This window comes from Anolis carolinensis, chromosome 6 (assembly GCF_035594765.1).
Source record: "Anolis carolinensis isolate JA03-04 chromosome 6, rAnoCar3.1.pri, whole genome shotgun sequence".
NCBI lineage: Eukaryota > Metazoa > Chordata > Lepidosauria > Squamata > Dactyloidae > Anolis > Anolis carolinensis.
In genome coordinates, this window is record NC_085846.1 from 47210625 (window position 1) to 47226232 (window position 15608).

General features: G+C 41.1%; 1 protein-coding gene across 13 annotated transcripts in view; it reads left to right on the plus strand.

The window, feature by feature from the left end:
• The window catches only part of LOC100552334 (poly(rC)-binding protein 3), a 240269-nt gene that overhangs the window by 191092 nt on the left and 33569 nt on the right, over positions 1–15608 (plus strand). For 11 of the 13 annotated variants that reach the window (XM_016994479.2, XM_062957908.1, XM_016994478.2 and 8 more), the window contains 3 exons: positions 2448–2589; positions 12380–12403; positions 12499–12531. In XM_016994479.2, the coding sequence (XP_016849968.1) occupies positions 2512–2589; positions 12380–12403; positions 12499–12531 (135 nt within the window). In that variant the 5' untranslated portion in view covers positions 2448–2511. Of the gene's footprint in view, positions 1–2447; positions 2590–5548; positions 5631–5661; positions 5685–12379; positions 12404–12498; positions 12532–15608 lie in introns of those variants that run through there. The other 2 variants (XM_062957909.1, XM_008113011.2) reach the window with 2 other exon arrangements.

Sequence of the window (15608 nt, forward strand, 5' to 3'; positions counted from 1 at the left end):
CCAGTTAGAGATGTAGTTGTCACAGCCTTCACACCTTATCGATGTTCCTCTCTTGTTGATTTTATTTTTAAATGAGATTACTCTTCCTGATCGCCCTATATTTTATCCTGAGCCTTATGTTGAGCCTGTATAATTTTTGCCTCTCTATATATATTGCACTATGCTCAGACTCATTGTTCTGATATGCTGTTTGATCCTGTTTTATGCTGTTATATGGGAGCCCGGGTGGCGAAGTGTGTTAAAGTGCTGAGCTGCTAAACTTACAGACCGAAAGGTCGCAGGTTCAAATCCCGGGAGCGGAATGAGCGCCCGCTGTTAGCTCCAGCTTCTGCCAACCTAGCAGTTTGAAAACATGGCAATGTGCGTAGATCAGTAGGTACCATTCCAGCGGGAAGGTAACGGCGCTCCGTGCAGTCATGCCAGCTACATGACCTTGGAAGTGTCTACGGATAACACCGGCTCTTCAGCTTAGAAATGGAGATGCGCACCAACCCCAGAGTCAGACATGACTGGACTTAACGTCAGGGGAAACCTTTACCTTTACCTTATGGTTTTATTGTTTATATTGTTTATATTGGTTATATGTGACATTGGGCTTGTTCCCCATGTGAGCCACCCCGAGTCCCCCTGGGAGAGATGGGAGCAGGATATAAAAATATATTATTATTATTATTATTATTATTATTATTATTATTATTACAGTTTATTTATGTGTCTGTATCTCTTATAAGGGGTTGAATTGTCCTCTGGTTTGCTTGTAAGACTGAATGTTGCAGGTCTAAAAAGCTGAGTCACCAACATGAAAGGTTTGGCAAGTTTTAACACAAGGAAAGGTTTGAGCAAGTCTTCTACCAAACAATTCTCCACTGAAACATACCATAACCCCCATTACCATTAGCTGAACATAACTTTAAGGAGCATGTGTTTGCCTGAAATATATCACATCTTTTTCAATATTATTTCTCAGACTGGACCCACCTGTAATAGATGAATAATTTTATTGATCTACATTGTGTGGCTGTAAAGACTCGAAATTGAGATTATAACTCCAAATGTGTCCTAGGCCATAAGACAAACGTAGCTCTCCAAAACTGGGCTACTGGTGTGTTATATTTGTTGTTATCTCAAGCTGAGATTGTCTGACCCATCTGGGATTATTAAGGCCAGACAAAAATAAGCCAAGAAATAGAGGGATAGTATTGCTGTTTTTCTTTGTCTTTCTTTATACTTTCTTTATGGATAGATATTTGTTGCTGCTGCTGCTACTCCTTCTCTTTGTTTTTGCATTGTCAAAAATTATTTGTCATTTTGTGATATTCATTATTTCTTTAACAAAAAATAAATACTGCTTTCTCATCCAAAGGTATGACACAACCTGATCTTAATTTGAGGGGATGAGCAACTTGTGGGCTTCCTAGACAAAAACAAAACTAGACAAGATAAAAGATTGATAGGGGAAAATAACTCTTGACTGCTTTCAGCAAGAGGTCTTCCTCCATTGTAGGGCTGACATCTGGTTAAGATGAATTTTGTTAGCTAGAAAAGAATGGAAAAAAACAAATGATGATTTTCATGTCAGTTCTTGTTCAAATAAAAAGTCTACATTTTGCCTCCACGGTATATTTGCATTTTTAAAATATCCTCAGACTTTTTTTGCTTTAACATATGGATATTTAATTCTAGAGTGAATATTTATAGAACATGGCTTAATATGTTGAAAATATAAATAGATGGCTTTCTTATATCTTGCTTGTGCCTTTAAGAAACAAATTTGTAATTGCTCAGTTATAAAAAGAATCTCTAAAGAGCAGAACTACATAATATAAAATGGATCTGCTGACAAAAACGTGGCAGCACTGTCTGGTGATCTCTCTCAATACTACCTAGGATACATATACACTGTCAAATGAATACAGTGTGACACCGCTTTAACTGACTTGGCACAATGCGATGGAATCCTAGGAGTTGTAGTTTGGTGAGACAAAGAAGGCTAAAGGCCTTGTAAGGCTGTCAAACTGCATTAATTCTACAATGTAGCTGCACCCCCAATTTCCATTTCTATTAGTTATAGCATCCTTGCAATATGTGCTTTTCCCAGAAGCTACCATAAATATGGAGTGGGATGGGGAAACAAAACCCACTGTAAAAGGTTTTTCACTTTAACAATAAACAAACAAAATGAAGAGGGGGGAAAATGAGAATGGCTTCAGTCAATGACTTCCCCTTTGTGAAGTGGGTCAATTGGCCACCTTACATTGGGATACTAGCAGGACCAAAGCTAAACTGAACTGAACATCAGAAGTGAAATTGTGACCGGCGCCTATTTTTAGCATAGTTTGTAATAATTATACAAAAATGCTAACCGTTAAATAGTTCATATGAAATAAAATTTGATTCAGTTCTGAATAAAACTTGGGTTCTGAATGGTATTTCCCCTCTTTGTTTAGGTTGAGTGAAGTGAAGAGAGTGCTCTGAAAAGCTGTTCCCACCAATTTCAGATATTGCTGAAGAATGAACACAAAAGATACGAAAGTGACAGAAGGAGGCCTCAACGTCACACTCACTATACGCCTTCTTATGCATGGAAAGGTAACTTGCTTCCTCTAGAAGTAGTAGGGGTGAGGGGTAGGGGATTAAGTTATATGCTAGACACAATTTCTATTTTATGACACATTGCCATGTCATGGGAATCTGACACTTTAACATTGTTTATGCATCAGAAAACTACTTTTATTAGGGATTGGTACATGTCTTTTCCTGATCCAAATAACTTCCATATGTTTTTCTCCACAACTCTCTTGTGTCCTGCTTTGATCTGATATTAATAGATATTAAATTTAATATTAATAGATATTAAATTTAAGCATACAGCTGCCAAGCTTTCTGTTGTTTTAGTTCTGGAGTACTCAAAGCACTTGCATATATTATTACCCTGTTTCCCCGAAAATAAGACAGTGTCTTATATTAATTTTTGCTCCCAAAGATGCGCTAGGTCTTATTTTCAGGGGATGTCTTATTTTTTCCACAAAGATGAATTCACATTTATGGTTGAATTTTTTAAAAAATGATAATTTATTATCTACCGTACAGTAGTTGTCATCACAAACCAGCGTAACCAAACTGTGAATCCTTTCAAGAATTTCTATATTATATTTTATTGCTATACTGTTTTTAAATTACTGTTTTAAATTTCTGTTTGTATGTAAATTTATTTTGTTGTTGGGCTTGTTCCTGTGTAAGCTGCCCTGAGTCCCTTCTGGGAGATGGAGGTGGGATACAAGAATAAAGTTATTATATTATTTTTATTATTATTATTTCTTGTTACTACCTTTATTTCCCTGTACAATGATCTATGGTATGTACATTTAACGATCCTGCATACTTCCAAACAAAAACTTTACTAGGTCTTACTTTCGGGGGAGGCCTTATATTTAGCAATTCAGCAAAACCTCTACTAGGTCTTATTTTCTGGGGATGTCTTATTTTCGGGGAAACAGGGTACATACATCCAGTGTATAAATAGGATCAGGATGGTCTAGAGATAGTAACCTCCCTGAGGGTGCATCAACACAGACTATTTACTTTGGGGCTAGTACACATGGCCTGCTCTGGGGAGTCGCCTAGCCAGTCATTTTGCCACTAACAGCAGCGGGAGTCCACATAGTAAGTGCCATTCCAGCAGAAGTGGCCCTAGGTAATTTCACCTTGTAGGCGAACCTAGTGGCCACGCCCCCCCGAAGGCCCCGCACATACCTGCGGCAGCAGTGGTGGCAGCAGCTCCCGCCTCGTCAGCCAAAATGGCCGATGGGACTCTTCTGCGCAGGCGCAAGTGTTCGCTCGCATGGTGACATAAGGCACGCAGCGTGCCTTACATCACCGCACGAGCAAACCCCTGCGCATGCGCAGAAGAGTCCCATCGGCCATTTTGGCCGACGGGACTCGTGCCATGCGCAGACTTTTGCTCGCTCTCGTGGCACGGGTAAGGCACCCAAGCTGCCTGTCCGCGCGAGTGATGGAAGCCCTGCGCACAGGAGCCCGGCTGCTGCGGCAGCACCACATTTTCATGGGGGCGCCTCAAGTGCGCCCGCTGTTGGTGTGCGCCAACAGCAGCCGCCTACTTAGCCTCGTTGTTGGACCACCTCTGCATTCCAGGGCCACCTGAGCCCAGAGAAAGTGGGTTGGCTGTGTAATCATCCAGCTCCAGGTATTGATTTCCTAGTATTAACTAACAAGTGGTAAGACCACATTATGTGGCCTTTCCCATTCATCCCCACTCCCGTGTTATTTGGCCTGTGTAGATGAGCCTTAACAAGAGAGTTCATAGCAAAGAACTCTTTCTGATTCATATTCATAACCACCATATTACAAGTGGTTTAGGGTTTCTTTAAGTAGAGGCACAGAGTATTAATCTGGGGTATCATACAGATTAATTCCTTATTTCTAATATTTGCATATCAGCTAAAGTCTGTGTGCGGTTTATTTATATACAAAATAGAGTGAAAACACAGCTAAAATACATCACAAGCCAAACAAAAATATATTAAAAGAAATAATAGTAAAGCAGAGTTGTAGTATAATCAATTTACAATTCAGAAAAAGCTTAAAATATTCTTAAAATCATCTGCCTTTTCAGCTTTCTGTATTGGGGGATGTACTGGAGGATGGATACTATTGCTAAAAAGAGCCATTTAAAAAAAAACCATGGTGATGTTTTGTTGACCATGGAACACCTACTAAGGCCTCCTAAAAATCTCAAAGGCCAGCTAAGTATATTTAGCAGGGAATGATGATCTGCTATGTATCCTGGTCCCAAGTGATTGGGGCTTTATCTTTCAGTGACAGAACCTTGACTATGGCTCACTAACTAATAGGCAGCTAGTGTAGTTCCATTAGCATTGCAATGATGCATAGCTGAGTACTTCACTAAACATCCTGACTGCTCCATTCTCCAGATACTACACATTCTCAAACAGGTGCCAGTAAAGTCTCGTATAGCATTGGTATGGAAAGAATGCACTCTTAGTTTGCTAGAAAGTCCTTTATGTCACTGCTTTGTTTCCTTAGAAATTTAGATGCGGCCCACTTTTCTTTCTCATAATTTTCACTGGAAGCATGGTATAGACTTTGAAGCATGATTCTAGAGGCCAGGATTTGAATCCACATTCTGTTATGGAAACCCACTGGTGATCTTGGGCAAGTCACACTTAGCCTTAGAGAAAGGCAAAGGCAAACATCTTCTGAACAAATCGTACCAAGAAAACCCCATGGTAGGTCCATTTTAAGATTGCCATAAACTGAACATAACTTAAAGGCATACAACAGCAACAGTGTCTTCAGTACCTTACTTATGTAGAACTCCCTTCCATTATGAGCAACCATGTTATTAACTACTTCTGACCACATTTATTCCATGTCTTAACCTTATTGAAATCAACTGTCTTAAAAGTTCGAATGGCCTGTTCGCATCAGATTACCCTCAGCTTTTCCTTTATCAACAAATCCCAAGAGAAGGAGGTCTAACACCAAGATTACCACTTTTACCAAACAGTTCTTCTATTGCTGAAGAATGCATTGAAGATCCATTTGTCTCTTCTTCTACCTTCTGGAAGATGCGATGATCAGCAAAACAAGTGAGGAATTCAATCTTGTTGACAGACTTTAACTTCCAACAGATGTCAGGCTAGGTGAATCTCCTATCTTTCTTTCCTTTTTAATGTTTGGTGATCTGATCTAAGATGACGAAATCCAAGTTTTCTGTTTGGCTCACCAATTGATAGCAGACTCACACAATTATGTCCCTATTGTTTTCTTCTCCTTTGCTTTTTAACCAAATGTTTTCAACTGAACTTCCACTCTTTTATTCATGGAACTTTTTGCAACTGACTATAACCTCTGCCTACTGCTCTTCTCCTTTTCTTGTTTATCCTATTCTTTTTTAAATTAAGTTACTTGCTTATGTTGCTACATTAGAAAGCAAGAGAGTCATTCCACCTCATTTCACTAGTGACTATTAAGTCATATTTGCCTTCCTATGTTAAGAGTGCAAGATTGCCTTGTTTATTTTGCTGTGCATTGGTATAGAGACATTAAAAACAATTTTCATTCCTTTCAATCATTTCCCCCCTTTCTGGACCATAAATTTATCATTAAGTGTTTTGCCTTTCTACCAAAAATTGAATAGTTACTTTGAGAACTGTGTTCAGCAGTATCATTTGTTTCCATATGAACTCGACGATAGAAATAATTATCAATCAGCTAGTTGAGTCCTGGCAATCTCTTTGACATGTCCAGGATCCTTCAGAGAGAATTTACCTCCTTAAACATAGCCTATCACCATATGTCCTGGAGGTGGCAGAAATCCTTTCATCACCAGAATTCACCAGCTTTGTCTTTTTTGGAGCTTGGAACTGCTGTCTGTTCCAGCAGTCCAGAATCAGTCGAGTGCTTGGAGTAGATTATATAGCATCAAAAATCACATAATGCTTCTGAATCATCCTGCACCTGTGTGCTACATTCTTCCATTTGCATGCATCCTTCAGCTGGTATTATTCCTTCTCCATTATATTGCACTTCCAAAAGACTTTCCAGTGTTCTTTTCAAAAGTGTGTGATCTTCCCTATAAACCAAACTGCAAATAGATATGATTCACACATTTGTATCTCTCTCCTCAAGTAAGGAAAACAGTGTATTTGATATATTTTTATAAATTAAACAGAGACGTTGCAGGTTATCATAGCAGTTCCACTGCATCCATGTCACTTAAGGCCCATCTACAGTGTGGCTTTGAGATTTCTCAAGACCATGGCGGCCACAAAGCGCACACCATCAATGCATGCTTCAGCTTGGATTTTAGGATATGCAACATATTGAAGAAATTTACAGGAAAGAAAGGCCAAGTCCAGCCCTATCATGCATTGTAGCGGGTCCCAGTATATCCCAGATCCCATAGCAAAATTGGCTCCGTGGAATGCGGAGCACATTGTAGACACCTGCTTTTGCTGAAGGACTTTGGAGAATTGGGAACAAGGGGACAAGAGAGCTACCAAAATGCCTTCTATGCCTCTTTAGTGCTGGTGCACATCTCTCCCAGAAATGGGGGAAGGATCCGCAATTTGATTGTTAATGTAGTCACCCACCTGACCTCAAACCAGTTCCAGACTTGTCAATACCTGTACAGCAAAACCAGTTCCTCCTAAATTGGTTCCAAGAAACATAATAGTGTCCATGTAGATGCGTTCCCAGTTTTTTGTAGGTGGAGAGAGAGCACTCCTGGACTCAAATCATTCTCAATAAATGGCCATGGGAAACACCATGTTTACTCCTCTTTTGAGCTTCCTGAGACTAGCCAAATATCTGTTCCTACCACTTTCTCTTGCAAAAATCCTTCACTTTCTCAGCCAGGAGATGCTCCTCTCCTCAGGGCCATGTGCCAAACACATGGTAGACAGATTTTTCAAAATATATAGCTATAGTTGTGTGTTTATCAGATATGAAATGTGCGTTATCTATAGATACAAAAGTACTGATTACTATGAATGCTACAGCATTGACTTTGACTACTGGGATGTCCAGCATAGGCTGGGAATATTTTTGTTCTGAAACAAGGTGCATCTTAAATGTTCATACCTGCAAGTAAGCATGAGAGTGAGGGATGATGGTTGGTCTATTGGCCACTAATGTCACAGTCTCCTTGGACTCTACATTCCTTATCAGACTTGTGAGTTATGGTGGGTTGGTGGGCAAAGATTACCAAGTAGATCTGTTACTTTTTTGAGAGTAGTGTTCCTGCAAGGAAAATAGTACAAAAATAGTGCAATACTTTAAACAAGATTTAGGGACAATAGGGAGGGATATAATCTATGGAATATTTCATAGTATTTGCATTCAGCTTTATGGTTCCCCAAGGCATTTTGCTATTTTCCTAATCTTCTCTCTTATCTTGGGTCTATACCTTTCCATAAGGTCAGTCAATATTTTTATTTGAGACAATGGTGGTGGTTTGCCTAAGGTCTTTGGGTGAGTCCTTGGCAGAAATGGTCTCCTGATAAATAGCACAGGCTCTTAGCCATTAGGCTAAAATTCACTTATTGACTTATTAAATTATAGTATGTTAATACATACTATAAATTATAGTATGTTAATATAGGGGCCCCTGGTGGCACAGTGTGTTAAAGCACTGAGCTGCTGAACTTGCAGACCAAAAGGTCCCAGGTTCAAATCCCAGGAGCGGAATGAGCGCCCACTGTTAGCCCCAGCTCCTGCCAACCTAGAAGTTCGAAAACATGCAAATGTGAGTAGATCAATAGGTACCGCTCTGGCAGGAAGGTAACACGCTCTATGCAGTCATGCCGGCTACATGACTTTGGAGGTGTCTACGGACAACGCCAGCTCTTCAGCTTAGAAATGGAGATGAGCACCAACCCCCAGAGTCGGTCACAACTGGACTTAACGTCAGGGGAAAACCTTTACCTTTACCTACCTTTAATGTTAATACAAGTATCTTGTCACATAAATTTACCAAAGGCATATGCATCTATTGCTAATTTAGATATGATTTAGATTTATTGATTATTTGGATCTCTGACACTTCCGTGTTTGGATATTGCAGTTACTCGCTTTGGAAGTGCTGTGCTCTTTGTCACAGAACTGAGCATGTTATGACATTATAGCAAAGCAATCACTTTGCAAAAGGACTCCCTGCATAGTGATAAAGCCCACTGCCTCAATATTGCTGATCTGGCACCAAGACCATTTGTTGCCTAATCCATCACTTGAATTAGATGTGAGAATCCCTGCACGGTCTGGCTTTTATCATTAAGTAAAGTGAAGCTTTTCTTTTTAATGAGATGCTTATTGAAAGTACTGAGTAATTGAAAATTTTAGGAGGTGCACATTCTTTAGCACCACTAGCAGAAAAATATGTGCTATTATCTTTATTATCTTCTTGAGGCAGAGCCCCATCTTCCAAATTTCTTTATATAAAGCACACTTCAATCAAGATAATGAAAATAAAGTGAGGAAGGGGAACAGAAGAGCTGGCCTTTCAGTAGAAAGAAGGAGGTCATAGATGCTGTCAATATATAAAAGAATTAGGTGGCCTGTGTTCTTTGAGCTGCTGCCTTGTATCAGCGACAAGATAAATCTGCAAAAATCTGCTGTACATAATTTAACAAGTTCTTCCTTACTTCAGCAAAGAATTGGTTTATACTAGATGTTAGAATAATTTCCATCCGCCATGTGGCAAATGGACAAAAATCAGGGCACTATGGGAATTATTCCTGTATGCTTTTCCTGTCTCCAGGAGAAGCCAGCAATTTCAAATATTAACTGGCAAGGCGTTGTTGTTGTTGTTGTTGTTGTTATTATTATTATTATTGACACAACTTCGTTGTATGACACAGCAAACAAGATAGATATGCTGGATTTAGTATCACAAAATCACAAGTCGAACACTTCCCAAGTGTCTAGGACTGTGTGATGTATTTTCGGATGATGCACGCAGATCCCAGTAAGGTGGCCTTTTGCAGTTGGCAGATCGTAATTTTGTCAATGTCTATTGTTTCCAAATGCCAGCTGAGATCTTTTGGCACGCACCCAATGTGCCGATCACCACCGGGACCACCTGCACTGGTTTCTGCCAGAGTCTTTGAAGTTCAATCTTGAGGTCCTAATAGTAGTTTTTCCTGTTGTTTTTCGTCAATGCGACTGTCACCTGGGACGGCGACATCAATGATCCAAACCTTTTTCTTTTCCACAACTGTGATGTCTGGTGTGTTGTGTTCCAGAACTTTGTCAGTCTGGATTCGGAAGTCCCACAGTATCTTTGCGTGCTCATTTTCCAATACTTTTGCAGGTTTGTGATCCCACCAGTTCTTTGCTGCTGGCAGGTGGTACTTGAGGCATAGGTTCCAATGAATCATTTGGGCCACATAGTTGTGCCTCTGCTTGTAGTCTGTCTGTGTGATTTTCTTATAGCAGCTGAGGATATGATCAATGGTTTTGTCGGTTTCCTTGCACAGTCTGCATTTTGGGTCATCAGCTGATTTTTCGATCTTTCCATGGAATGTTTTGCTGTGCCAGCTGTCAGCTCTAGTTTGTAGTTATTATTATTATTATTATTATTATTATTATTATTATTATTATTATTATTATTATTGGCAGTACCCAGGTTACAAACAAGATAGGTTCTGAAAGTTTGTTCTTAAGCTGAATTTGTTTGTAAGCCAGAACAAGTAGATTTTTGGGTTGTTGTCTGTTTTCCGGGCAGTAAAATATAAGTAAAATACAAGTAAAATGTAGATTTTTTTAAAGTGTAATGCCAGCCAAATATACAGTAGAGAAAGAGAGACGGGGGGAGCGCTCTGGATAACATAGGGAAGAATGAACATGCCTGAGGAGTTTGTTTTGTTATCTGTGCCCCTGTTCAGCAGTTGTCAGATGACTTTCTGTCCCAGTGATGATTGGATTTGGAAAATGTGGCTTGTTGTGAAAACAAGGATTGGTGATAAAGCTTCAGTAGAGACACCTTTTCCCCATGATAACTCTTTCAGAAGTTAATTTCCCTTCCTAGGGGTAGATGTCTCTCACGTCCTGTTGTCTCGCCCCTGTTCTTAACTATGAGTCATTTGTAAGTCGGATGTTTGTAATTCGGGGACTACTGTTTTATTGTCGTGATTTTTATTATTTGTTACCCACTTCTCCTAGTGGCTCGATGCAGGATACAACAGTGTCAAACCGTATGAGCATAAAATCTATATATATAAAAGGGTAATGAAATTTCGGCCTAGGACAAAACAACAAAACTACACATCCCAGAAACACTAAACTTGGCAGCACAACCCCTCATCCATGCCTCTACGTTCATACAACAAAAAGAATAGAAAAATAAAGTCCTAATTAGAGGGAGATGAATAATTGTTTTTATCCAATTGCTGACAGAAGGCTAAGCTCCGCCCACTTGGTCTCCTAGCAACCCACTCAGCCCAGGGGACAAGCAGAGTTAGGCGTCACTTAGGCCTCTTCCACACTGCCTATCAAATACAGATTATCAGATTTTAACTGGATTATATGGCAGTGTAGACTCAAGGCCCTTCCCCACAGCTATAGAACCCATTTATAATGGACTTAATGTAAGGTAAAACCTTTACCCTTTACCTTAACTACCACCAGTTCCTCAAAACTTTATTTCCTATACTACCATACTTCACCACAGCAACGCGTGGCCGGGCACAGCTAGTATATAATAAAAACACATCATTGTAGAAGAACACACCAAACACAGAGTACAAAATCACCATGTAGCAGTAATAGAATGTAAATTCAAAACTCACGATAATAATGAAACCCCCATCTAGTAAACCAGTTGTGAGGAATGCCTATTGGCTTTTTAAAAAATCATAATTCTGTCCATTAGACCAGTGCTTTTAATGTGAAAACAAAAAACCATACAAAAAACATAGAATAAATGTTTTAATCAGAATTGGTCTTTTTTAAGGAGTTGGGTGATGTCAGGAAGCCCCTTGTTGATTTCAGATTCCCAGTCAAATTACTAGTTGGACCATTTCCAGCTAGGACCTGTTCTAGAGACTGATTTACACACACACACACACACAGTTCCTCCTTCCTCATGGAAATAAGCTGATATTTGCAAGCATTGGCCATGTCCCAATAAATGCCCCATCTTTATCGCAAAGTTATAGAACTATGATTCCACTTTAACTGCCATGGCTCCATCTTATGGATTCTGGGATTTTCAGTTTAGGGAGGACAATTTATCATTCTCAGCTAGAGAGCTTTCAAACTGCAGGATCCTGTAGGGTGCAACCATAGCAGATGAAGTGGAATCTGAGTGCTGTAATTGTATTGAATGAAAGGAAACAATACAACAAAACCGACTGAGAACACAGACAGCTGAAGTCCTCTTCCTTATCCACTGTACATGGACTCTGTATTTTTATTGAATTTAAAATATTTATGTTTATAATAACTTTATTTTTCTACCCGCCTCCATCTCTCTGTAGGGCCTCGGGGCGGCTAACACGGGGCCAAGCCCAAAAACAAATAAAAACACAGTAAAATACAAGTAAAAACAGCATCAATAATTTTAAAAAAACACATTAGACTAGATGATATAATCCAATAACAATACAATCACTGTAAAAACAATTTTAAAAGGTGAGATGATGACCTAAAAGGACCACCATTTAAGAAAAGTGAAGTGAAGTGGGAGGGCGGTCTAGGCAAAAGTACAGCAATGTATATTATAGTGCTAAATGGAACATAGAAGAACAAAGTGCTCAGACATTCTCAGAAGAATTTATGAATATGTTGATTATGTCTTTTTCCTTCTTGCATTTATTTGCATTTTGCTTTGTTTCAGGAGGTTGGCAGCATCATCGGAAAGGTCAGTCACCCATTTTCTCAAGGCTAAATTCATTTGAGTCAACCTGGTTGAGTCAATTTTCATGGATTCTCTAATATTTCCTGTTTCTTTTACAGAAAGGTGAAACTGTTAAGAAGATGAGGGAAGAGGTGAGATGTAAATACAGATCACTTTTGACTGAAATTATTTAGTGTTTTGGACTAAAATTCCTCAGTATTTCAGAAGATATAGGACTGATAGTGGAGGGACTGGGGGGTAACTCGTCTTTTCATGTGTGAATCAATGCTCCCACCAAGTGGCTACAAAGGAGTACTTGCAATGAAGTATAAAGAGCAATTTTCTGTGAAATTACAGTCATGCCAGTATCATGTTAGATTTTCAGACAAGGATGATCTAAATTCAAATCCCCTCTCAGCCTAAGAGTTCACTGAATTACTTTTATTCAGTCTAACCTACTTTACAGGGCTCCAGGAACACTTTTGAGACTAACTGAGAAGCATAATTTTTTCATATGCTATAATTGGCACTATGACCACAAATGTTAGTGCCAGAAATGTTCTCTTCCCAGTTAACCTCACATGTCTTTATTATGCTAAACAGACTATAATGTCTTTTCTGTTTGAATATTATGATGGGGTTACAGCCTGGCTGAGAATCATTTCGGATTTGGACTCTCCTAGACCACACCAGCTCAATGACCATCGTTTGACTATACAACCAACTTATACTGTTTTGTGAACTCTAGTTGGCTGCTGTAAATTAATGTGGAAGTTTGCTTAGATTTTATGTTATTATATAATTTTGTTTGACTACGTGTAGTTTAATTTATTAATGTTTGGTTTAATTTACTGATGTTAGGCTTTAATTTGATGTCAGGTTTTAATGCTATTTTCATAAGCAGGGTTTCTATGGGATTTTATGTCAATATTTGTTTGTTTTATAGAGGCATTGAATATATGCCATTGTTTGTTGGAATTCGCTCTGAGTCCCCTGGGGGAGATAGGGTGGAATACAAATAAAGTTTATTATTATTATTTTATTGTATGACACAGCAAACAAGATAGATATGCAGGGCCGGTTAAATCTATGAGGCCCGTTAAGCCGTGGCCTCGGGCGCAGGCCGCTAGGGGGCGCTGTCGATGCATCGACAGCGCCCCGTAGCACTGCCACTGCCGCGCTGCACCAAACGGCAAAGCGCGGAAGTTGCTGGATGCAGGCGCAGATCGGCTGGGCGATCTGCGCCTGCGTCCAGCAACTTAGGCCAGCTAGACCAGGGCGCGCTGGGTGGGAGGTGGGGCACCGTCAGGGCGGTGCCCCGCCTCCCGCCCAGCGTGCCCTGGCCCCGCCTCCCACGCTGCGTGAGAGGCGGGGTCAGGGTGACCAGCGTGGGAGGCGGGGCCAGCCCTGGCCCCGCCTCCTGCGCTGGTCACCCTCGCCCATCTGGCCTTTCCCAGGTGGCCAGACTGCAGGGGAGGTTCCTCCAGGCCGCAATCGCGGCCTGGAGGAACCTTCGCTGCAGTCTGGCCACCTGGGAAAAAAGGCAAGGGCGCGTGGGGCGGGAGGCAAGGCCCTGTCTGGGCGGAGCCCTGCCTCCCGGCCTGCGCACCCTGGCCCCGCCTCTCACGCTGCGTGAGAGGCGGGGTCAGGGTGACCAGCGTGGGAGGCGGGGCCAGCTGGCCCCGCCTCCCGCGCTGGTCACCCTTGCCCATCTGGCCTTTCCCAGGTGGCCAGACTGCAGCGGAGGTTCCTCCAGGCCACGATTGCGGTCTGGAGGAAACTTCGCTGCAGTCTGGCCACCTGGGAAAAAAGGAAAGGGCACGTGGGGCGGGAGGCAAGACCCTGTCTGAGCGGAGCCCTGCCTCCCGGCCTGCGCGCCCTGGCCCCGCCTCCCACGCTGCTCACCCTGACCCCGCCTCCCACGCTGCGTGAGAGGCGGGGTCAGGGTGAGCAGCGTGGGAGGCGGGGCCAACCCTGACCCCGCCTCCCACACTGCACCAGAGGCGGGGCCAAGGTGAGCAGCATGGGAGGCAGGGCCAGGGCATGGGAGGTGGGGCCAGGCCACACCTCCCACAGCGCGGGGGGGCGCAATTTTCGCCCCCGCTTAATCCTTAAAATTTTCTCCGGCCAGCCCTGTAGATATGTTTTTATATTGTGTTATATTGTATTTTTCCCGGGCATGGCCCCATGTAAGCCGCCCCGAGTCCCCATTGGGGAGATGGTGGCGGGGTATAAATAATGTTTTATTATTATTATTATATGCTGGATTTTGTTTCACAAAATCACAAGTCGAACACTTCCCAAGTGTCTAGGACTGTGTGATGTATTTTCGGATGATGCGTGCAGATCCCAGTAGGGTGGCCTTTTGCAGTTGTCTATTGTTTCCAAATGCCGACTGAGATCTTTTGGCACGGCGCCAAATGTGCCGATCACTACCAGGACCACCTGCACTGGTTTCTGCCAGAGTCTTTGAATTTCAATCATATTATTATTATTATTATTATTATTATTATTATTATTATTATTATTATTATTAGAAACACAACAAGATGAGTCCACAGCAGACACTCTGCTGGCTGTTGAATTGGATCACGCATCGGACACTTCCCAAGTGTGATATATCGGCGAATAATGCGGCCAGATCCCAGTAAGGTGGCCTTCTGCAGCTGGCAGATGGTAATTTTGTCAGCGCCGATTTTGTATAAGTGCAGGCCAAGGCCTTTAGGCACTGCACCCAGTGTGCCAATCACCACTGGGACCACCTTGATTGGCTTGTGCCAGAGTCTTATTATTATTATTATCTTTATTATTATTATTATTACATTGAATAATATTATACATTGTGAAAATGGGATAATTCTTTCTTTTGTGGAGGAAATGTAAGACAAATGCGTTACATAATTCTGAAAACATAAAACAGGGCGTTCCTTGCATTAAAGTAATTGTTTCTCAAAGCAATATGATTTACTCATATCAATGTTTTCTGAATCATTAGTTTTAAAATATAAACATATTTCCTCACAAAGCTAATACATTTGCATCTGGGCAAATTTATCCAGTTAAGAGAACAGGAGCTGGCCTAATTTAATTCTCAAATCTAAAATTGTCCTTCTATTCATAAAAGTTGACATCCAAAGGAAAGGATCTAATCTCCTTGTCTCCCTGTTACTCTGGCATTCTGTCTGTAAGGATTTCATTTGATTTGGCTTTGAATGAAGGAGCACTGAAT